Here is a 26,811-nt window from a genome sequence, read left to right on the forward strand (position 1 = left end):
CTTATCATGCGACTTGACAGTTCAAAGTCACATGGACCAATTGCACCTCATTTGCAGCAATTGAACCACTCAAGTTGCAGCGACTATTTCTATGTGACTTCATAGCGACTTGCATTGACATCTGTTAAATGAAGTCACACAGATGTCAGTAAACCACACATGAAATCGCGCTGATAGTCGGTGTGAACAAGGTGTAAAGCATAGAATGCATTAAGGTAAAAAACCTTGTACCTTAGAACCACTTTAAACAAATGGAGCTGGATTGTTGACAAAACCATCATTTGACTTAAAATGTACGGATAGTGGTTCATCAACAACATGAAAGGTAAACATGTTGTACAATCTCTATTGATTTTAAAGCGGTTGTAGAAGGAAAAACATTTTTTCCTTAAAAATAACAAAACATGTCTATATTTACCTGCTCTGTGCAATAAAATTGCATAGAGTGGAGCGGATCCTCCTCTTCTCTTGTCCCCTGCTCGCGCTCTTGGCTCCACTCTCTCTGTTCAGTGCCCCCAGTAGGAAGGCAATTCCCATGAGGGCACTCATGAGAGCTTATTCCTGAGTCCCACTGCTGCGTCCATTGACAAGGACAGCGGGACTTGGCTCAGCCCCCCGCTCCCTTGTCACTGGAGTTGACTGACAGGAGTGGGAGCCAGTTCTTCCTGCCATCAAACTGCCCAGAGTGGAGGGATAGTCAGGAGTACCGCAGCTCTCGTGCACAGCACTGGATCCTGATGGGGCTCAGGTAAATATAAGGGGGGTGAGAGGGAAGTCTGTGACATAGGTTTTTTATTTGAATGCATTCAGGTAAACAACCTTCAGGCTTTAGAATGACTAAGTATTTGAAGACAGGATTTTGTACACAAAATTCTGTCAAAACACATTAAAAATGCATGTAAATGCGTTTTACATGCCTTTTACAAGCTCTTTCCATGCACTCCCAAGTCTACGGGGACAAAAATGCACTATGCTGCAACAAAGGAGGAAAAATTGCACTGCACCATGGTGCACTGATGTGAAAGGGCGTCACAGAGAATAATGTGATTTCCATTGTCCGGCATGGCAGAAATCACACTTGTGTGAACAGAGCCTTAGGCAATGTCCTCACCATTTTCCTGCAGAGAAGCCTTACCTTTCTACAGTTTCACAGAATAGGACAATTACTTCCTGCTGAACGTAGTACTCCTTTGGAGTTTTCACAGGGACCATGGCGGACACATAACTGCAATATAAACAAAGTAATACAGTGAGGACTCGTCATGCAATGAAACAGACATTTTATTTCTCTTCCTCAGGCAGGTTCCTCCTGTGCTCTCAGAGAGCCCCTGAACTACTCTTAACATTCCATATTCAATCCTGAACTCGAGCTCTATGTAGACGCACTGTAACACTTCTCAAACCATATTGAAATGCACAATGCATTCTGGGACGCTGGTATGAGGTCCTCACGTTAAAGCGGAACTAAACCCTCCTATCCTTTACAGCCGAGGAAACTGCCACTTTAGCCCCAGTTTGATCTGCAGCTGCCATCAGTTATGACACCAGCCATTTGGTGGCTAGACAGTTGAATTGAGAGAAAAAGCAGCTATCACAGTTATCAATCAGAGCTTGACTTCCCTAACTGTTCTGGAAACTGTAAAATGGAACTAAACCCATCGACTTAACTGCTCCTCAAAACAGTTACAGTCATGGCCAAAAATATTGGCACCCCTGCACTTCTGTCAGATAATGCACCACTTTGCCCAGAAAACTGTTGCAAGTACAAATGTTTAGGCATTCTCATGTTTATTTCTTTTGTTTGTATTGGTATGACGCAAAAAAGTGGAGAAACAAAAAGCCAAATCTGACACATTCCATGCAAAACCCCAAAAATGGACTGGACAAAATTATTAGCACCCTCAATGTAATATTTGGTTGTACATCCCTTGGAAAAAAAAATAACTGAAATCAATGGCTTCCTGTAACCATCAATGAGTTTCTTCCACCTCTCTTCTGGAATTTTGGACCGCTCTTCTTTCGTCAACTGCCCCAGGTCTCTCAGATTGGAAGGCTTCCTTTCCCCAACTGCTGCTTTGAGATCTCTCCCCAGGTGCTCAATGGGATTGAGATTATTATTATCAGGATTTATATAGCGTCAACAGTTTGCTGAGAGCTTTACAATATAGAGATCTGGACTCATTGCTGGCCAATTCAGGACTTTCTCTGAAACCACTTCTGGGTGCTTTTTGCCTTGTGCCTGGGGTCATTGAGAATGCCTAAACATTTGTAACTGCAACAGTATTCTGGGTGCTGTGGTGCATTATCTGACAGAAACACAGGGGTGCCAATATTTTTGGCCATGACAGTACATTCAAGGCATGCCATTAACGATAATTACTACACTTGCATGTGCTCTCAACCAAACTGTCAAACCATCAAATGCTGGTGTCATAACTGGTCACATGTGCAGTACCATGGCAACTGCAGATCAAACTGATGGCGTCTTCCTTGGCTGTAAATGACAACAAGGTTTAGTTCCACTTTAAGGACTACCGTAGTGGATATTACCCCACTTCCCACTTGTAGGACATCATATGATCAGGGAGGCCAGCAACTGCTTCGGTCGCATTCCCTAGGAAGAGTGGAAGGAACGGAAGTTCCTGCCCCTCTTTTGAGAGGACAGAAACGGGAAGCAATGAGGATTTCGTCACTTCCGGTTTGTTCGTTGACAAGCTGTTACCAGCTGGAAACCGATCTTGGTTTGATCAGGTGCTTTGGAAACACGAGGAGAGCTCTGGAGTCTAATAGATCCCAGATCTCTCCATAAAGAGGACCTGTCACAGCCCATAAATAATAAATGGCAACTGCACCACACGTGAGGTATCGCGGTGAATGTCAGCATGAGAGCAATAATTGTAGCGCCAGACCTCCTGTGCAACTCTACACTGGTAACCTGAAAAGGCTTTTAACCCCTCGCCTACAGGGCACTTATACCCCTTCCTGCCCAGGACAATTTCCAGCTTTCAGTGCTGTCGCACTTTGAATGACAATTGCGCGGTCATGCAACACTGTACCCATATGACATTTTTATCATTTTTTTGTGACAGATAGAGCTTTATTTTGGTGGTATTTAATCAACTCTGGGTTTTTTATTTTTTCTTAAACAAACCAAAAACCACTTAAATTTTGAAAAAAAAAAAATTTTTAGTTTTTGTGCGCTAATGAGTCTGCAGTGATGGGCACTGAAAGGCATGACTGATACACGGCACTGATTGGCATTGATAGGAGGCACTGACTGGCACTGATAGGTGACACTGAAAGGCAGCTCAGATGGGCACGGATATGTGGCATTGATGTGCAGTGGTAGGCACTGATATGTGGCATTGATGTGGCACTGGCACGAGACACTGATGAGCACTGGCACAAGGCACTGATGGACACTGACAGGTGGCACTGCTGGGGCTACACTGATCATCAGGGCACACTGATCATCAGTGCTCTGATGATCAGTGTACATGTCCCCTCCGCAGAAAGCCGATTACCGGCTCTCTTCTCCTCTCGGGCTGTCAGTGTGATGGCTCGAGAGGAGAGAAATGGCGAAAACCAGCATTTCCCTGTTTACACATGATCAGCGGTGATTAGACACAGCTGATCACATGACCGAGCCGACATCTTCCGCTGTGTCCGAGGGACACAGCGCACCGCCGATCGCCGCGCGCTCCCTGAGCCATGCATGCGCTGTGAGAATGGGAGGACATCATATGACGTTCTCCCAGAACGAGAGAACCACCTTGCGTCCGTCATATTACTATATGGTGGGCGGGAGGTGATTAAAGCATCACCTATGGATAATTTGTTTGTCGCCATTCCACAGGTGTGCGCTATTTTAAAGCATGACATGTTTAGCATCTATTTACTTGGCATAACATCATTTATATTTTTTTTAAAACCTGGGTATTACAGTATATTAAAATTAAAAATTAAATTAATTATTAAAATTAATTAAAGTGCATTTTTCCCAAAATAATTGCACTTGAGAAACTGCTCCACAAATACAGTGTGACAAAAAAACAAACAAAACTGCAACACCCACCATATTATTCTCTAGGGACTCTGCTTAAAAACTATATAATATTTAGGGTTTTCAACCACTTGCCTACCGGGCACTTTCACCCCTACCCTGCCAGGCCAATTTTCAGCTTTTAGCACTGTTGCACTTTGAATGACTATTGCGCAGTCATGGAACACTACCCCAACAAAATTCTTTATCTTTTTTTTTTTTTTTTTTTTTTTTAGACATATGGAGCTTTCTTTTGGTGGTATTTAATTACCACTGTTTTTTTTTTTAATTTTTCTTTCTTAGTTTCTGTTCTAAAATTTTGTAAAGAAGTAATTTTGCTCCACTGAAGTGCGCTGATGAAGCTGCACTGACAGGCGGAACTAATACACGGCACTGATGGGGAGACACTGATAGGTGGCACTGACAGGCATCACTGATGGGTACTAAGTGCTGCCTATAAGTGCCTCCTCGTCAGTGCAGTCTATGACAAGCAGCAGTGATGGGTACTAATAGACTGTACTGATGAGGAGGCACTGATAGGCAGCACTGAAGGGCACTGATGGGGCTACACTGATCATCAGAGTACTGTCTCTACCTTTCTTCTGCACTCTTAAAGGGTTTAACTCTACTTTTGTGGAAGAAACATAGCAAATAAATAAAAATATATCATACACATTACTACACAAGCCATGTTGTTAATAAAAGTTATTCAACATGACATACCCTTTTCAATTTGCAGTCACTGTACTTCTCTCTAAAATTCAATGCAGTATAGCAACCTGGAGGCACTCTGCATACCGTTTGTGTACAGAACGCCCCCAGAAAGATCCTATTTTAGGCATCTTCTACAACAGGAATTTCAGTTTTGGTGAGATACTTTCCGACGGTTAAATACATTTAAAAAGGATGCAGAGTCTGCAGATTTCTCACTGAAGGTGCACCAGGTAATAATAAACCAGACACTACCATTAAAAATCAGTCTGCACAGGACACGGTGAAACACACTGCTATTTCTTCAAAGCAGCAAAATAGTAGAAATCTGCAGCAAAGTTTAGTACAATCCCAGCAATGTACATGGATCCACCAGATGGGACCGTTTTGTTCTTCTCAACAAAAGTGGAGTTATAAACATAATAAAACATAATATAGCATATACAATTGTGACTCAAATCACATTGTAATTGAATGTTATAAAAAAAAAAAATCTTTCCTTTTCAATCTGCAGCGCTGTCGCTTCCAGTAAAATGCAATGCAATATGGCAACCTAAACACATTCTGTGCACATATGGTGTCAGATTTCTGGCATTCCCTGCAACAAGAATTTCATTTTTGGTGAGATATTCCCAAAGGGAAAACACATGCCAAGGGATGCAGACCCTGCCACTTTCCTTCCTAGAGCCCTGCATGTGCAGCAGCTGACTGATAATTATAAAACCACTCCCATACTGATTCACTCTGCACATGGGCACAGACAAACAGCTATTTCTTCAGAATAACAAAAGGCAGTAATCTGCAGCAAAGTTTGTTCATATCCTGGCAATGTACATTTATCACCCAGAGGGGAGTGTTTTTTTCTCAACAAAAGTGGAGTTGCTCTAAAAACTGTAAGGTCATTACACTCTGTATGTACAATCACCATACAAGCTTCAGACAGAATGACAAAAAAAAAAAAAAATAAACTTGTGTCAAAAACATAATGAAATAAGAGTATGAAAAAAGCTTTTAAAATATTTTACCTTAATTCAAACTCTGCAAAGAGAATATCAAAATGCCGAAGGGAGTCCCTCATTTTCTCGGTGTACATGTTCAGATCCCTGAGAGCCTGGTCGCGGATGATGTTTCTGACCTCCTCCAGGCTTCTGGTAAGGTCTTTAGCCAGCGGTCTCATGGCCATGCTCTCTATTTCTCGGTTCATTATGATTGAGCCGGCAGCCAAGCACTGCAGACACAGACAGAAGTTAGTAGAAATCTTAAAGCTGTACTTCAAGCAATCAGCTAGATACAGATAAAATACAAATCGTAAAACTGGCAAAGGATTTGCAATTCTGAACAAAACAGTCTTCAAGCACACTTGCCTGACCACATAGTCAGACCTTTGACCTCCGTTGAAGCAGCCCTACTTGGTCGATAATATTGGTCAACACATCCCAAGCCTGCTAACAGGACAATGAAAGAGAAAAAGTCCACTGATAATGTCATCCCTCTGCTCCCTTCTCTGGTTAACCACATGTACAGGGACACAGGATCTGATTGGCTTCTAGTGCAGCCCCTCCTTCTACCAGGGCTGTTGTATGTGGGATTACAGGATGCCAAAATGAAGGCAAATTAGGATCTCTATTCACATACTGATGCATTTTTATTGTGCTAAATAAAAAAAAATGCAAAATGCATAAATCACTTGCCCCCCGCCCTATAGTAGAAATACAGCTACAGGGCGGTAGTCACGAATATATACATGAATATATACATGATTTGCATTTACGGGTAAGGGACACGTCGCCATTGGCAGCTACAGATGTCAATCACCAGGTTCTGAACGGAGATTCTCCGCCGGCACTCGGCGATCGCCGAGAAACAGTGACAGGGGAGAGACCTGTGTGTAAATAACACAGGTCTCTCCTGCCAGCAGTAACATGCTGCTGTGTATTTCCCCAGTAAAAGACACACAGCACACACAGTAAAACAGCACACTGTTAACCCTTTGATTGCCCCAGATGTTAACCCCTTCCTGCCCAGTGCCTTTAGTACAGTGTCAGGGCTTTTTATTAGCACTGATCGCTGTATTAGTGTCACAGGGGATGTCAGTGGCAGTTAGTTCCCACCCAGTGTCAGAATGCCCACCGCAGTCCCGCTACAAGTCGTGAATGCCGCCATTACTAAAATATATATATATATACATACATACATACCGCCATTTGTAAACGCTATAACTTTCACATGTTTTCAAAATTAATTTACACATAATGGGATTTTTTTTTTTTTTTTAGCAAAGACATGTAGCAGAATACATTTTAGCCTAACTTTACAAAGAAATTTGATATTTTTAAATTTTTTTACTGGATATGTTTTATAGCAAAACGTCAAAAATATATATTTTTTTCAAAATTGTCGGTCTATTTTTTTTTGTTTTATAGCGCAAAAAATAAAAACCGCAGAGGTGATCAAATACCAGAAGAAAGAAAGCTCTATATGTGGGGAAAAAAGGACATAAATTTAATTTGGGTGCAGCATTGCATGACTGCGCAATTGTCAGTTAAAGTAACCCAACGCCGTATTGCAAAAAATGGCCTGGGAGGGGGGGAGTGGTAAATCCTCTGGAGTGCAAGTGATTTCCGGTCCAGTGCATTTTTAAAGCTCCTGCTTGCTGCATCTTTGATGTGGTTTTCAAAATGCCACCAAAGCCACAGGCTCCCATTAAAATGAATAGAAAACAAAGCAAAAACACACTAAAAAAAAGCACCTGCGATGCATTTATGGTGCACATGTCTAACTTTCACAGGTGCATGCTGGGTAATATGCACCCAGAATATGCACTGGGAAAGCTGCATATGCGTTTGTACCATGTTTTTGCTTTAGAGCAGTGTGAAAGGAGCCTTAAAGTGGAACTTCACTCTCTCTCAATCAACATGGACTATTTCTAATCCTTATGCTGCTAGCATTAGTAAATAGGTACTGTAAGATAGTATATCATATTTACTTGTTTTAATTTTGTTTTTTTTTTGCATTTCTTCAGTTACTTCCTGGTTTCCATGCCTAGGCAAATGAGGGGAAGGTAGGTTCTCAACTCAGCCCATGCCTGAGCTAAGGACATATGGATTCCAGGAAGTAAATGCTACATGAATCATCTGCCCTTACTCAAGAGAGCCACTACCAGAAATGCAAGGGGGGGGTTTCAAAATTATTTCTTAGCAAAATAAAGCATGAAGACATTATTGGATGGGTGAGTTTGCATTGAATATTAAAAATAAATTATATAGCGTTTTTAGTTTGTGTTGCTTAAAAACAATGTAGTTCGACTTTACAGCGATTGTAAAGGAAAATTTGTTTTAAAATAACAAACAGTTCTATACTTACCTGCTCGGCCCTGAACCTCCTCTTCTTGGGTCCCCTGGCTCCTCCTCTCTGGCTAATGCCCCCAATAGGAAGCCACTTCCCATGAACCTCGCAGTCTGCGTCTATTGACACCGCCCTGTGCTCCCTTGTCACTGGCTTCGAGTGACAATAGTGGGAGCCAATGACTCCTGCTGCCTCAGAAAGGCAAGTGAAACCAGAAAGTGAGGGGAGATAAGAGCTGCAAATGTGCACAGCGATGGATCGAATGAGGGCTCAGGTAAGTATGGGGGGGGAGGGCAGGGCTAAGGGCTCAGGTAAGTATTAGGGGGGGGGGGGCTAAGGGCTCAGGTAAGTTTGTGGATGGGGCTGAGGGCTCAGGTAAGTATGGGCGGGGGGGCAGAGGGCTCAGGTAAGTATGGGCGGGGGGGCAGAGGGCTCAGGCAAGTATGGGGGGGGGGGATGAGGGCTCAGGTAAGTGCAGGGCAAGGAATGCATTAATGCAGGGCTTGAAAAAGCCGCTCGCCCAATGCGAGGAGAAATTCCTCTGCGGCGAGCGGCCGCGAGCAGTGAGCACAGATGAAGCATGGAGCGACTGCATCTGAGCTCCAAGCCTCATTGTGAAGCCGAGTTCCGGTTTACAACTTCCGGTTTCCGGCCTCTGCGGCACCACCACCGAGGGGACAGGTGAAGGAGAGGTCCGCTCTCCTCCGCTGAGAGGAGACACCCTCTCCACTGCCACGGGGGACTCGGGGGGACAGTAAGTACTGTATACAACATGTCCTATCACTATAATGAAGTACAGGGGCGCTGGGATATACATTACTGTATACATGTCATATCACTATAATGGAGTACAGGGGAGGGGGGATATACATTACTGTATACATGTCATATCACTATAATGGAGTACAGGGGAGGGGGGATATTCATTACTGTATACATGTCATATCACTATAATGGAGTACAGGGGAGGGGGGATATACATTACTGTATACATGTCATATCACTATAATGGAGTACAGGGGAGGGGGGATATACATTACTGTATACATGTCATATCACTGTAATGGAGTACAGGGGAGGGGGGATATACATTACTGTATACATGTCATATCACTATAATGGAGTACAGGGGAGGGGGGTATAAATTACTGTATACATGTCATATCACTATAATGGAGTACAGGGGAGGGGGGGATATACATTACTGTATACATGTCATACCACTATAATGGAGTACAGGGGAGGGGGATATACATTACCGTATACATATATCATTATAATGGAGTACAGGGGAGGGGGATATACATACTGTATACATGTCATATCACTATAATGGAGTACAGGGGAGGGGGGATATACATTACTGTATATATGTCATATCACTATAATGGAGTACAGGGGAGGGGGGATATACATTACTGTATACATGTCATATCACTATAATGGAGTACAGGGGAGGGGGAATATACATTACTGTATACAAGTCATATCACTATACTGGAGTACAGGGGAGGGGGGATATACATTACTGTATACATGTCATATCACTATAATGGAGTACAGGGGAGCTGGGGTATACATCACTGTTTACATGTCATATCACTATAATGGAGTACAGAGGAGGGGGAATATACATTACTGTATACAAGTCATATCACTATACTGGAGTACAGGGGAGGGGGGATATACATTACTATATACATGTCATATCACTATAATGGAGTACAGGGGAGGGGGATATACATTACTGTATACATGTCATATCACTATAATGGAGTACAGGGGAGGGGGGATATACATTACTGTATACATGTCATATCATTATAATGGAGTACAGGGGAGGGGGGATATACATTACTGTATACATGTCATATTATTATAATGGAGTACAGGGGAGCTGGGATATACATTACTGTATACATGTCATATCACTATAATGGAGTACAGGGGAGGGGGGATATACATTACTGTATACATGTCATATCACTATAATGGAGTACAGGGGAGGGGGATATACATTACTGTATACATGTCATATCACTATAATGGAGTACAGGGGAGGGGGGATATACATTACTGTATACATGTCATATCACTATAATGGAGTACAGGGGAGGGGGGATATACATTACTGTATACAAGTCATATCACTATACTGGAGTACAGGGGAGGGGGGATATACATTACTGTATACATGTCATATCACTATAATGGAGTACAGGGGAGCTGGGGTATACATCACTGTTTACATGTCATATCACTATAATGGAGTACAGGGGAGGGGGAATATACATTACTGTATACAAGTCATATCACTATACTGGAGTACAGGGGAGGGGGGATATACATTACTGTATACATGTCATATCACTATAATGGAGTACAGGGGAGGGGGGATATACATTACTGTATACATGTCATATCACTATAATGGAGTACAGGGGAGCTGGGGTATACATCACTGTTTACATGTCATATCACTATAATGGAGTACAGAGGAGGGGGAATTAACATTACTGTATACAAGTCATATCACTATACTGGAGTACAGGGGAGGGGGGATATACATTACTGTATACATGTCATATCACTATAATGGAGTACAGGGGAGGGGGATATACATTACTGTATACATGTCATATCACTATAATGGAGTACAGGGGAGGGGGGATATACATTACTGTATACATGTCATATCACTATAATGGAGTACAGGGGAGCTGGGGTATACATCACTGTTTACATGTCATATCACTATAATGGAGTACAGAGGAGGGGGAATATACATTACTGTATACAAGTCATATCACTATACTGGAGTACAGGGGAGGGGGGATATACATTACTGTATACATGTCATATCACTATAATGGAGTACAGGGGAGGGGGATATACATTACTGTATACATGTCATATCACTATAATGGAGTACAGGGGAGGGGGGATATACATTACTGTATACATGTCATATCACTATAATGGAGTACAGGGGAGCTGGGGTATACATTACTGTATACATGTCATATCACTATAATGGAGTACAGGGGAGCTGGGATATACATTACTGTATACATGTCATATCACTATAATGGAGTACAGGGGAGCTGGGGTATACATTACTGTATACATGTCATATCACTATAATGGAGTACAGGGGAGGGGGGATATACATTACTGTATACATGTCATATCACTATAATGGAGTATTATTATTATTACTAGGAGTTTATATAGCGCCAAAGGGTTTGCTCAGCGCTGTACAATAGGGGGGACAATACATGGCACAGTACAACAACAACAAACAACGTACGAGGGGTAAGAGGGCCCTACTCTTACGAGCTTACAATCTAGGAGGGAGGGGGTAAAGGTACAGTAGGAAGTGGCTGAGGGGGATGAAGTGGTGGGAGGAATGAGGGAGGATGGCCGTTAGGTGAGGGTGGGGTAGGCTTCCCTGAAGAGATGGGTTTTGAGGGAGCGCCTGAATGTGAATAGGGAAGGCGACAGTCTGATGGATTGGGGCAGTGAGTTCCAGAGGATGGGGGAGGACCTGGAGAAGTCCTGCAGTCGTGCATGGGAGGAGGAGACCAGGGAGCAGGATAGAAGGAGGTCCTGTGAGGAGCGAAGGGTACGGGTAGGGTGGTACTTAGTGATCAGGTTGGTGAGGTAGTCAGGGGCAGTGTTGTGAACGGCTTTGTAGGTCAGGGTTAGGAGTTTAAATTTGATGCGTTGGGCAATCGGGAGCCAGTGGAGGGAGAGGCAGAGGGGGGTGGCAGAGGTGGAGCGGGTGGTGAGGTGGATGAGTCTGGCAGCTGAGTTCAGGATGGTCTGGAGCGGGGAGAGCCTGCACATGGGTAGGCCAGTGAGGAGGGAGTTGCAGTAGTCAAGGCGTGAGATGATGAGGGAGTGTACTAGAAGTTTGGTGGTGTCTGGGGTGAGGAAGGAGCGTATCTTGGCAATGTTGCGAAGATGGAGCCTGCATGTGTTTGTGAGTGATTTGACATGCGGTTGGAGGGAGAGGTTCGCATCAAGAATGACGCCAAGGACTTTGGCTTGCGGGGCGGGAGTGATAGTGGAGTTGTTGGTGATGATGGATAGGATGGGGGGGGGGGGGTGTTGGCAGGGGGAAAGATGAGGAGCTCGGTTTTGGAGAGGTTGAGCTTGAGGAAATGTAGCGACATCCAGTCTGAGATGTCATTTAGGAGGTGAGTGATGCGGGCGGAGATAGTGGGGGTGAGGTGAGGGGTGGATAGGTAGATTTGGGTGTCGTCAGCATAGAGGTGATAGTTGAAGCCGTGAGATTGTATGAGTTTGCCCAGGGAGGAGGTGTAGATGGAGAAGAGAAGGGGTCCAAGGACAGAGCCTTGGGGGACCCCAACAGAGAGGGGGAGGGAGGGGGAGGTGGCACCATTGTAGGTGACACTGAAGGAGCGTCGGGATAGGTAGGATGAGAACCAAGAGAGAGCAGTATCTCCGATGCCAAGGGAGAGTAGTTTATTAAGGAGGAGGGGGTGGTCAACTGTGTCGAAGGCCGCAGAGAGGTCCAGGAGAAGGAGGACAGAGTAGTCGCCCTTGGCTTTGGCGTTGAGTAGGTCGTTAGTGATTTTGAGGAGGGCAGTTTCAGTGGAGTGTAGGGGACGGAAGCCGGACTGTAGAGGGTCAAGGAGGTTATTGTCTGTAAGGTGGGCGCTTAGGCGATCGTAGACTATGCGTTCAAGGAGCTTGGAGGTGAGTGGCAGCAGAGAGATGGGTCTGAGGTTGTTGGGGTCCGCGGGATCCAGGGAGGGCTTTTTGAGGATGGGGGTGATATGCGCGTGCTTTAGGGGGGAGGGGAATACGCCAGTAGAGAGGGAGAGATTGAAGATGTGGGTGAGGGAGCGGATGAGGGAAGAGGGGGGTGACCGGAGGAGTTGAGAGGGGATAGGGTCCAGGGGGCAGGTAGTGAGGCGGGCTTTTGAGAGGACTTTGGCGACTTCCTCAGTAGTGACAGGGCTGAGGGAGTGCAGTGCGGGGGGGGTTATGGTGGGCGGGGCATTGGGAGAGGAGGGGGGCAGTGCGGTAGTGAGGGCAGAGGAGGGGGGAGATGAAGGGGTGACGGGGGCGAGGAGGCTAGGTGGGGAGGTAGATTGCAAGTTGACGATGTCCTTACGGATAGCGTCAATCTTGTTGTGGAAAAGGGTGGCAATCTCGTGGGCGGTGAGAGAGGTACTGAGTGGAGGAGGGGGGGGGGGGGGGGGGAGAGCAGGGAGTTGAAGGTGGAGAAGAGTCGGCGGGGGCAGGAGGAGAGGGTGTTTATTAGGTTAACAAAGTAGGCCTGCTTGGCGGCGTGGAGGGAGGAGGTGTAGATAAGAAATGCAGATTTGTAGAGGGAGAAAGTATGAGGGGACCTGGTTTTGCGCCACAGTCTCTCCAGTGCGCGACTGCGACGTTTGAGGCGTTTAGTGCTGTCGGTCTGCCAGGGTTGAAGCGGTCTGGGTTTGATGATGCGTGTGGTTAGGGGTGCCAGAGAGTCTAGGGCAGCTGACAGTGAGTCATTGTACAAGGTGGTGGCTATGTCAGGACATGACAGTGGGAGGATGCTGTCGTATAGGCAGTCGGCGGCAGAGTGGAGGGGGGCCGGGTTCAGGTTGCGGAGGTTGCGGCTGGTGATGGTTTGGCGTTTTTGAGGGGGGGAGTTGGGGGAAGGGGAGATGGAGAAGGTGAGGAGGTGGTGGTCGGAGAGAGGGAAGGGGGTGTTCGAGAACTGGTTGAGGGTACAGAGGTGGGAGAAGACAAGGTCCAGGGTGTTCCCTCCGAAGTGGGTGGAGGATTGAGTGTGCTGTGTGAGCGCGAAGGAGGAGGTTAGGTGGAGGAATTGGGAAGTAGCCGGGGTGTTGTCGTTGATGGGGATGTTGAAGTCCCCGAGGATGATGGTCGGTAGCTCAGAGGAGAGGAAGAAGGGGAGCCAGGCGGCGAAGTCATCCAGGAAGCGGGCTATGGATCCGGGAGGCCTGTAGATCACTGCGATCCTTAGGGGGGTGGGTGAGAAGAGTCGGATGCAGTGCGCCTCAAAGGAGGGGAAGGAAAGAGAGGGTGGGTTAGGGAGGACCTGGAAGGTGCTAAGCGGTGATAGGAGCAAGCCGACACCACCACCTCTGCGATCGCTCAGTCTTGGTGAATGGGTCCAGATGAGACCTCCATGGGTGAGTGCTGCAGGGGAAGTGGAGTCAGTGGCCTGTACCCAGGTTTCGGTGACTGCTAGGAGGTTGAGGGAGCGGGAGATGAAGAGGTCATGGATGGCGGTAAGCTTATTGCAAACCGAACGGGCATTCAGGAGTGCAACCGAGAGAGGGGGGATAGATATGGGGAGGAGGGGTACACGTATGAGGTTGAGGGGGTCGCGTCGGCTGGCGTGAGCAGGGGGGGCTCTAGGGGGGGTGTGAGGTGGTGAGGGGCCAGGGTTTGGGGAGATGTCCCCAGCTGATATGAGAAGGAGGAGGGTGAGGAAGGTGGCGTGGGAACGGGAGGTGTAGGAGCGCTTGGGTCTGAAAGTGGTGGCAAGTGGGTCAGCAGGGAAGTGGAGTAGCAGGAGGAGGTGGTGGGTGCCATAGTGGGGAGAGGGGAGAAGTGAGGGGGCGATATAGAGCTGCTTAGCAGGGGTGGGTGGGTAGAGGAAGGCGGTTTTAGGGATGGAGGAGAGGAGGACAAGGAGGAGGAGCGCGGGCGGCATGTTGGGGTGAACGGGGTGCAGGAAGGGTCGGGGTGGGTGGGGGGGGTGCTGGTCAGGGATGGCGAAGCAGTGTCCGAAACGCAGTGGGAAGTGGCTGGTAGTCCCAGGTGGGGTGGAGGGCAGGGGATCCCTGGTGGGATGGTGGCCGTGCTATCCCTGGTGGGTTAGTAGCGATCCCTGGAGGGATAGTGGTTAAGGGTCCCTGGTGGTTAGGGTTTCCGGTGGGTGGTGTGATCCCTGGTGGCTGGCGGTGGGATGGTGGTTGGGCTCCCTGATGGGTAGTGGGTGCTCCTGGTGGAGTACCTGATGTCCTGGAGCGTTGGGGTGGAGGTGGATCCCTCCTATGTTAGGAGGACCATTGGTGGTGGTGGTAGGTTCCCCGGAGGAGCGGAGGCGTCCCGCTGCGATTCCAGCCACGGCCGGCAGGAAACACCGCGGCTTCGGGTGCCGTGGTAGGCCTCAAGCCGCTTCGGACCGCCAGAGCTCCGCTGGAGGGACGGAGTGTCTGTGTCCCCTTCAGGGTGTTGGTGGGGACATCGGCAGCAGGCTCAGGGGCCCGGATGGCAGCGGATCGGGCGCGGGGGCGCCGGAGCTGACGAGCACGTGGCTGCTCCGGGCGAGCTGGTACCCGGTGGTCGGGAGGGATGGACCCAGGGCCAGTGAGGGGGGCCCTGGGGAGGCTGGCTGATCGGCGGGGACCGGGGAACAGAGCAGCGGCGGCCTGGGCTGATGCCCGGCGATCCGGGTCGGCCGCGCCAGAAATGGAGGCCGCGGATTCGGGTGCCGGGTAGGCCGCAAGTCCCGGAGGTCCGGGAAAAAGGTCCAGTAGCATTACCTGGCTGATGAGTAGGGACCGAAGGATCGTGGGGCCCCCGTTAGGGTCCGCTGCTGCCCAGATGGCAGCGGATTGGGGCCAGGGGAGCAGGAGATCGCCGACGCACATCCTTCTCGCCGGACGTCCGGATGATGGACAGGGGATGGACAGGGGAGTACAGGGGAGCTGGGATATACATACTGTATACATGTCATATCACTATAATGGAGTACAGGGGAGCTGGGATATACATTACTGTATACATGTCATATCACTATAATGGAGTACAGGGGAGGGGGGGATATACATTACTGTATACATATCATATCACTATAATGGAGTACAGGGGAGCTGGGATATACATACTGTATACATGTCATATCACTATAATGGAGTACAGGGGAGGGGGGATATACATTACTGTATACATGTCATATCACTATAATGGAGTACAGGGGAGCTGGGATATACATTACTGTATACATGTCATATCACTATAATGGAGTACAGGGGAGGAGGGATATACATTACTGTATACATGTCATATCACTATAATGGAGTACAGGGGAGGGGGATATACATTACTGTATACATATCATATCACCATAATGGAGTACAGGGGAGGGGGCTATACATTACTGTATACATGTCATATCACTGTAAAGGAGTACAGAGGAGCTGGGATATACATACTGTATACATGTCATATCACTATAATGGGGTACAGGGGAGGGGGGATATACATTACTGTATACATGTCATATCACTATAATGGAGTACAGGGGAGGGGGCTATACATTACTGTATACATGTCATAGCACTGTAATGGAGTACAGAGGAGCTGGGATATACATACTGTATACATGTCATATCACTATAATGGGGTACAGGGGAGGGGGGATATACATTACTGTATACATGTCATATTACTATAATGGAGTACAGGGGAAGGGGGGATATACATTACTGTATACATGTCATATCACTATAATGGAGTACAGGGGAGCTGGGATATACATTACTGTATATATGTCATATCACTATAATGGAGTACAGGGGAGCTGGGGTATACATTACTGTTTACATGTCATATCACTATAATGGAGTACAGGGGAGGGGGCTATACATTACTGTAAACATGTCATATCACTGTAATGGGGTACAGGGGAGGGGGATATACATACTGTATACATGTCATATCACTGTAATGGAGTATAGGGGAGGGGGGATATACATTACTGTATACATGTCATATCACTATAATGGAGTACAGGGGAGGGGGATATACATTACTGTATACAAGTCATATCACTATACTGGAGTACAGGGGAGGGGGGATATACATTACTGTATACATGTCATATCACTATAATGGAGTACAGGGGAGCTGGGGTATACATCACTGTTTACATGTCATATCACTATAATGGAGTACAGGGGAGGGGGAATATACATTACTGTATACAAGTCATATCACTATAATGGAGTACAGGGGAGGGGGGATATACATTACTGTATACATGTCATATCACTATAATGGAGTACAGGGGAGCTGGGATATACATTACTGTATACATGTCATATCACTATAATGGAGTACAGGGGAGGGGGGGATATACATTACTGTATACATATCATATCACTATAATGGAGTACAGGGGAGCTGGGATATACATACTGTATACATGTCATATCACTATAATGGAGTACAGGGGAGGGGGGATATACATTACTGTATACATGTCATATCACTATAATGGAGTACAGGGGAGCTGGGATATACATTACTGTATACATGTCATATCACTATAATGGAGTACAGGGGAGGAGGGATATACATTACTGTATACATGTCATATCACTATAATGGAGTACAGGGGAGGGGGATATACATTACTGTATACATATCATATCACTATAATGGAGTACAGGGGAGGGGGCTATACATTACTGTATACATGTCATATCACTGTAAAGGAGTACAGAGGAGCTGGGATATACATACTGTATACATGTCATATCACTATAATGGGGTACAGGGGAGGGGGGATATACATTACTGTATACATGTCATATCACTATAATGGAGTACAGGGGAGGGGGCTATACATTACTGTATACATGTCATAGCACTGTAATGGAGTACAGAGGAGCTGGGATATACATACTGTATACATGTCATATCACTATAATGGGGTACAGGGGAGGGGGGATATACATTACTGTATACATGTCATATTACTATAATGGAGTACAGGGGAAGGGGGGATATACATTACTGTATACATGTCATATCACTATAATGGAGTACAGGGGAGCTGGGATATACATTACTGTATACATGTCATATCACTATAATGGAGTACAGGGGAGCTGGGGTATACATTACTGTTTACATGTCATATCACTATAATGGAGTACAGGGGAGGGGGCTATACATTACTGTAAACATGTCATATCACTGTAATGGGGTACAGGGGAGGGGGATATACATACTGTATACATGTCATATCACTGTAATGGAGTATAGGGGAGGGGGGATATACATTACTGTATACATGTCATATCACTATAATGGGGTACAGGGGAGGGGGATATACATTACTGCATACATGTCATATCACTATAATGGAGTACAGGGGAGCTGGGATATACATTACTGTATACATGTCATATCACTATAATGGAGTACAGGGGAGCTGGGATATACATTACTGTTTACATGTCATATCACTATAATGGAGTACAGGGGAGGGGGATATACATTACTGTATACAAGTCATATCACTATACTGGAGTACAGGGGAGGGGGGATATACATTACTGTATACATGTCATATCACTATAATGGAGTACAGGGGAGCTGGGGTATACATCACTGTTTACATGTCATATCACTATAATGGAGTACAGGGGAGGGGGAATATACATTACTGTATACAAGTCATATCACTATACTGGAGTACAGGGGAGGGGGGATATACATTACTGTATACATGTCATATCACTATAATGGAGTACAGGGGAGGGGGGATATACATTACTGTATACATGTCATATCACTATAATGGAGTACAGGGGAGCTGGGATATACATTACTGTATACATGTCATATCACTATAATGGAGTACAGGGGAGGGGGGGATATACATTACTGTATACATATCATATCACTATAATGGAGTACAGGGGAGCTGGGATATACATACTGTATACATGTCATATCACTATAATGGAGTACAGGGGAGGGGGGATATACATTACTGTATACATGTCATATCACTATAATGGAGTACAGGGGAGCTGGGGTATACATTACTGTTTACATGTCATATCACTATAATGGAGTACAGGGGAGGGGGCTATACATTACTGTAAACATGTCATATCACTGTAATGGGGTACAGGGGAGGGGGATATACATACTGTATACATGTCATATCACTGTAATGGAGTATAGGGGAGGGGGGATATACATTACTGTATACATGTCATATCACTATAATGGGGTACAGGGGAGGGGGATATACATTACTGCATACATGTCATATCACTATAATGGAGTACAGGGGAGCTGGGATATACATTACTGTATACATGTCATATCACTATAATGGAGTACAGGGGAGCTGGGATATACATTACTGTTTACATGTCATATCACTATAATGGAGTACAGGGGAGGGGGATATACATTACTGTATACAAGTCATATCACTATACTGGAGTACAGGGGAGGGGGGATATACATTACTGTATACATGTCATATCACTATAATGGAGTACAGGGGAGGGGGGATATACATTACTGTATACATGTCATATCACTATAATGGAGTACAGGGGAGGGGGAATATACATTACTGTATACAAGTCATATCACTATACTGGAGTACAGGGGAGGGGGCATATACATTACTGTATACATGTCATATCACTATAATGGAGTACAGGGGAGGGGGGATATACATTACTGTATACATGTCATATCACTATAATGGAGTACAGGGGAGCTGGGATATACATTACTGTATACATGTCATATCACTATAATGGAGTACAGGGGAGGGGGGGATATACATTACTGTATACATATCATATCACTATAATGGAGTACAGGGGAGCTGGGATATACATACTGTATACATGTCATATCACTATAATGGAGTACAGGGGAGGGGGGATATACATTACTGTATACATGTCATATCACTATAATGGAGTACAGGGGAGCTGGGATATACATTACTGTATACATGTCATATCACTATAATGGAGTACAGGGGAGGAGGGATATACATTACTGTATACATGTCATATCACTATAATGGAGTACAGGGGAGGGGGATATACATTACTGTATACATATCATATCACTATAATGGAGTACAGGGGAGGGGGCTATACATTACTGTATACATGTCATATCACTGTAAAGGAGTACAGAGGAGCTGGGATATACATACTGTATACATGTCATATCACTATAATGGGGTACAGGGGAGGGGGGATATACATTACTGTATACATGTCATATCACTATAATGGAGTACAGGGGAGGGGGCTATACATTACTGTATACATGTCATAGCACTGTAATGGAGTACAGAGGAGCTGGGATATACATACTGTATACATGTCATATCACTATAATGGGGTACAGGGGAGGGGGGATATACATTACTGTATACATGTCATATTACTATAATGGAGTACAGGGGAAGGGGGGATATACATTACTGTATACATGTCATATCACTATAATGGAGTACAGGGGAGCTGGGATATACATTACTGTATACATGTCATATCACTATAATGGAGTACAGGGGAGCTGGGGTATACATTACTGTTTACATGTCATATCACTATAATGGAGTACAGGGGAGGGGGCTATACATTACTGTAAACATGTCATATCACTGTAATGGGGTACAGGGGAGGGGGATATACATACTGTATACATGTCATATCACTGTAATGGAGTATAGGGGAGGGGGGATATACATTACTGTATACATGTCATATCACTATAATGGGGTACAGGGGAGGGGGATATACATTACTGCATACATGTCATATCACTATAATGGAGTACAGGGGAGCTGGGATATACATTACTGTATACATGTCATATCACTATAATGGAGTACAGGGGAGCTGGGATATACATTACTGTTTACATGTCATATCACTATAATGGAGTACAGGGGAGGGGGATATACATTACTGTATACAAGTCATATCACTATACTGGAGTACAGGGGAGGGGGGATATACATTACTGTATACATGTCATATCACTATAATGGAGTACAGGGGAGGGGGGATATACATTACTGTATACATGTCATATCACTATAATGGAGTACAGGGGAGCTGGGATATACATTACTGTATACATGTCATATCACTATAATGGAGTACAGGGGAGGGGGGGATATACATTACTGTATACATATCATATCACTATAATGGAGTACAGGGGAGCTGGGATATACATACTGTATACATGTCATATCACTATAATGGAGTACAGGGGAGGGGGGATATACATTACTGTATACATGTCATATCACTATAATGGAGTACAGGGGAGCTGGGATATACATTACTGTATACATGTCATATCACTATAATGGAGTACAGGGGAGGAGGGATATACATTACTGTATACATGTCATATCACTATAATGGAGTACAGGGGAGGGGGATATACATTACTGTATACATATCATATCACTATAATGGAGTACAGGGGAGGGGGCTATACATTACTGTATACATGTCATATCACTGTAAAGGAGTACAGAGGAGCTGGGATATACATACTGTATACATGTCATATCACTATAATGGGGTACAGGGGAGGGGGGATATACATTACTGTATACATGTCATATCACTATAATGGAGTACAGGGGAGGGGGCTATACATTACTGTATACATGTCATAGCACTGTAATGGAGTACAGAGGAGCTGGGATATACATACTGTATACATGTCATATCACTATAATGGGGTACAGGGGAGGGGGGATATACATTACTGTATACATGTCATATTACTATAATGGAGTACAGGGGAAGGGGGGATATACATTACTGTATACATGTCATATCACTATAATGGAGTACAGGGGAGCTGGGATATACATTACTGTATACATGTCATATCACTATAATGGAGTACAGGGGAGCTGGGGTATACATTACTGTTTACATGTCATATCACTATAATGGAGTACAGGGGAGGGGGCTATACATTACTGTAAACATGTCATATCACTGTAATGGGGTACAGGGGAGGGGGATATACATACTGTATACATGTCATATCACTGTAATGGAGTATAGGGGAGGGGGGATATACATTACTGTATACATGTCATATCACTATAATGGGGTACAGGGGAGGGGGATATACATTACTGCATACATGTCATATCACTATAATGGAGTACAGGGGAGCTGGGATATACATTACTGTATACATGTCATATCACTATAATGGAGTACAGGGGAGCTGGGATATACATTACTGTTTACATGTCATATCACTATAATGGAGTACAGGGGAGGGGGATATACATTACTGTATACAAGTCATATCACTATACTGGAGTACAGGGGAGGGGGGATATACATTACTGTATACATGTCATATCACTATAATGGAGTACAGGGGAGCTGGGGTATACATCACTGTTTACATGTCATATCACTATAATGGAGTACAGGGGAGGGGGAATATACATTACTGTATACAAGTCATATCACTATACTGGAGTATAGGGGAGGGGGGATATACATTACTGTATACATGTCATATCACTATAATGGAGTACAGGGGAGGGGGATATACATTACTGTATACATGTCATATCACTATAATGGAGTACAGGGGAGGGGGGATATACATTACTGTATACATGTCATATCACTATAATGGAGTACAGGGGAGGGGGGATATACATTACTGTATACATGTCATATCACTATAATGGAGTACAGGGGAGCTGGGATATACATTACTGTATACATGTCATATCACTATAATGGAGTACAGGGGAGGGGGATATACATTACTGTATACATGTCATATCACTATAATGGAGTACAGGGGAGCTGGGATATACAGTGGGGATCGAAAGTTTGGGCACCCCAGCTAAAAATGTGTATTAATATGCATAAAGAAGCCAAGGAAAGATGGAAAAATCTACAAAAGGCATCAAATTACAGATTAGACATTCTTATAATATGTCAACAAAAGTTAGATTTTATTTCCATCATTTACACTTTCAAAATAACAGAAAACAAAAAAGTGGCGTCTGCAAAAGTTTGGGCACCCTGCAGAATTTATAGCATGCACTGCCCCCTTTGCCAAGCTGAGACCTGCCAGTGTCATGGATTGTTCTCAATCATCGTCTGGGAAGACCAGGTGATGTCAATCTCAAAGGTTTTAAATGCCCAGACTCGTCTGACCTTGCCCCAACAATCAGCACCATCCGTTCTTCTAAGCAGTTGTCTAGAAAACTGAAACTGAAAATAGTTGACGCTCACAAAGCTGGAGAAGGCTATAAGAAGATAGCAAAGCGTTTTCAGATGTCAATATCCTCTGTTCGGAATGTAATTAAGAAATGGCAGTCATCAGGAACAGTGGAAGTTAAAGCAAGATCTGGAAGACCAAGAAAAAATATCAGACAGAACAGCTCGCAGGATTGTGAGAAAAACAATTCAAAACCCATGTTTGACTGCACGATCCCTCTAGAAAGATCTGCTAGACACTGGAGTTGTGGTACACTATTCCACTATAAAGAGATACTTGTACAAATATGGTCTTCATGGAAGAGTCATCAGAAGAAAACCTCTTCTACGTCCTCACCACAAAAATCATTGTTTGAACTTTGCAAATGAACATAAAGACAAGCCTGATGCATTTTGGAAACAAGTTCTGTGGACCGATGAGGTTAAAATTGAACTTTTTGGCTGGAATGAGCAAAGGTACGTTTGGAGAAGAAGGGGCACAGAATTTAATGAAAAGAACCTCTGTCCAACTGTTAAGCATGGGGTTGGATCAATCATACTTTGGGGTTGTGTTGCAGCCAGTGGCACAGGGAACATCTCATGAGTAGAAGGAAAAATGGATTCAATAAAATTTCAGCAAATTTTGGATGGTAACTTAATGACATCTGTGAAAAAGCTGAAGTTAAAGAGAGGATGGCTTCTACAAATGGATAATGATCCTAAACACACCTCGAAATCCACGGGGGATTACATCAAGAGGGGTAAACTGAAGGTTTTGCCATGGCCTTCACAATCTCCTGACCTCAACATAATTGAAAATCTATGGATAGACCTTAAAAGAGTAGTGCGTGACAGACAGCCCAAAAATCTCAAAGAACTGGAAGACTTTGTAAGGAAGAATGGGCAAAGATACCTCAAATAAGAATTGAAAGACTCTTGGCTGGCTACAAAAAGCGTTTACAAGCTGTGATACTTGCCAAAGGGGGCAGTACAAGATATTAACTCTGCAGGGTGCCCAAACTTTTGCAGACGCCATTTTTTTTTTTCTGTTATTTTGAAAGTGTAAATGATGGAAATAAAATCTAACTTTTGTTGACATATTATAAGAATGTCTAATCTGTAATTTGATGCCTTTTGGAGATTTTGCCATCTTTCCTTGGCTTCTTTATGCACATTAATACAAATTTTTAGCTTGGGTGCCCAAACTTTCGATCCCCACTGTACATACTGTATACATGTCATATCACTATAATGGTGTACAGGGGAGCTGGGATATACATACTGTATACATGTGCTATCACTATAATGGAGTACAGGGGAGGGGGATATACATTACTGTATACATGTCATATCACTATAATGGGGTACAGGGGAGGGGGGATATACATTACTGTATACATGTCATATCACTATAATGGAGTACAGGGGAGGGGGATATACATACTGTATACATGTCATATCACTATAATGGAGTACAGGGGAGGGGGGATATACATTACTGTATACATATCATATCAATATAATTGAGTACAGGGGAGCTGGGATATACATACTGTATACATGTCATATCACTATAATGGAGTACAGGGGAGCTGGGATATACATTACTGTATACATGTCATATCACTATAATGGAGTACAGGGGAGGGGGGATATACATTACTGTATACATGTCATATCACTATAATGGAGTACAGGGGAGGGGGGGTGTGACAGTAGGCAGGTGAAATCACCTGGTTGCGTCCTGGATGGACGATATATTTGTCCAAGGTTCAGGCTTTATGGGGATTTGTACCACTAGAGGGAAGTGCTGAGTCCTTCAGCACTGAGGTAATGAGCCCAGCTGAAGGTAGTGGGCTCATTAAACACCTCTATAAAACCTCCCAGAGTGCTTAGGGAGTTGCTCCACCCTGGAACCAGATCTGTGCCTGAACTGTCTGGGGAGCTGACCTGTTACCTGTGTGCAGAGAGACCAAAGCCTGTGTGGCTAACCTCCAAGTACTAGCAACTAGGTATAGCAGCAGGCTGTACCTAGTGGGTAGCTAGGGAGAAGCTGTTGTTGCAGTAAGTAGCCAAGTTGGCCAGGATTTATTTTGATGTTTCTTTTTGTTTATCCTTTTTTCTGTAAATATTGTAAATAAATTACACCTGTTTGTTTTCACCTCCACTATTGTTGTGCTGTGCCTATTTTTTTTGTGTTGTGCACCCATCCAGGGGGTCACACACACCCGCTGCCGAGCTAACCCTGTTACAGGGGGATATACATTACTGTATACATATCATATCACTATAATGGAGTACAGGGGAACTGGGATATACATTACTGTATACATGTCATATCACTATAATGGAGTACAGGGGAGGGGGATATACATTACTGTATACATGTCATATCACTATAATGGAGTACAGGGGATATACATTACTGTATACATATCATATCACTATAATGGAGTACTGGGGAGCTGGGATATACATACTGTATACATGTCATATCACTATAATGGAGTACAGGGGAGAGGGGATATACATTACTGTATACATGTCATATCACTATAATGGAGTACAGGGGAGGGGGCTATACATTACTGTATACATGTCATATCACTATAATGGGGTACAGGGGAGGGGGGATATACATTACTGTATACATGTCATATTACTATAATGGAGTACAGAGGAGCTGGGATATACATACTGTATACATGTCATATCACTGTAATGGAGTATAGGGGAGGGGGGATATACATTACTGTATACATGTCATATCACTATAATGGGGTACAGGGGAGGGGGATATACATTACTGTATACATGTCATATCACTATAATGGGGTACAGGGGAGGGGGGATATACATTACTGTGTACAAGTCATATCACTATAATGGAGTACAGGGGAGGGGGATATACATTACTGTATACAAGTCATATCACTATAATGGAGTACAGGGGAGGGGGATATACATTACTGTATACATGTCATATCACTATAATGGAGTACAGGGGAGGGGGGATATACATTACTGTATACATGTCATATCACTATAATGGAGTACAGGGGAGGGGGATATACATTACCGTGTACAGATTTATATTTTGGACTATTTATTCTAAAGAAAAATGTAATTTCATAAGCTTTAAGGGGGCGTGGGGCAACTGGTGGAGAGTAAGTTTTGTGACTGGCTAGTAGGTCTGGACTCGAAATTTTAACCCCTGCATTAAGGTACAAAATGTTTAGGCTTTGGAACCACTTTGAGTATATATATATATATACACAGGTGAAACTCGAAAAATTAGAATATCGTGCAAAAGTTCATTTATTTCAGTAATGCAACTTAAAAGGTGAAACTAATATATGAGATAGACTCATTACATGCAAAACAAGATACAGTTGTGACCAAAATTATTCAACCCCCAATGCTGTAAAGGGGTTTAGGGACTATAGTGTACATTTGGAATTGTATTCAGAATCAAATCCTACAAGGACGTTGTAACTACCCAAATGCAACTAAAATGACATCAATTGTTTATGTAATACAGTAGTAAATGGTTCTTATGTGGTTTCTTCATTGCCACAATTATTCAACCCCTTAAAGACTACCACTCTGAAGAACAGAGGTTCATACAGGTGCTTTCCATCAGGTATTGAAAACACCTGTGGATGT

The 26,811-nt window shown here is 44.2% G+C and overlaps 1 protein-coding gene across 4 annotated transcripts in view; it reads right to left on the reverse strand.

Annotated features, from left to right (window-relative positions):
- ZFYVE28 (zinc finger FYVE-type containing 28) overlaps window positions 1–26,811 on the reverse strand; it is a 371,188-nt gene that overhangs the window by 128,132 nt on the left and 216,245 nt on the right. For all 4 annotated transcript variants that reach the window (XM_089691531.1, XM_089691530.1, XM_089691528.1 and 1 more), the window contains exons 4-5: window positions 5,779–5,981; window positions 1,136–1,225 (exon numbers count right to left, since the gene is read on the reverse strand). In XM_089691531.1, coding sequence (XP_089547657.1) covers window positions 1,136–1,225; window positions 5,779–5,981 — 293 coding nt within the window. The remainder of the gene's footprint in view (window positions 1–1,135; window positions 1,226–5,778; window positions 5,982–26,811) is intronic.

Source organism: Staurois parvus, unplaced genomic scaffold, assembly GCF_062004578.1.
Source record: "Staurois parvus isolate SC_StPar_1 unplaced genomic scaffold, SC_StPar_1.0 ptg000564l, whole genome shotgun sequence".
Classification (NCBI taxonomy): Eukaryota; Metazoa; Chordata; class Amphibia; order Anura; family Ranidae; genus Staurois; species Staurois parvus.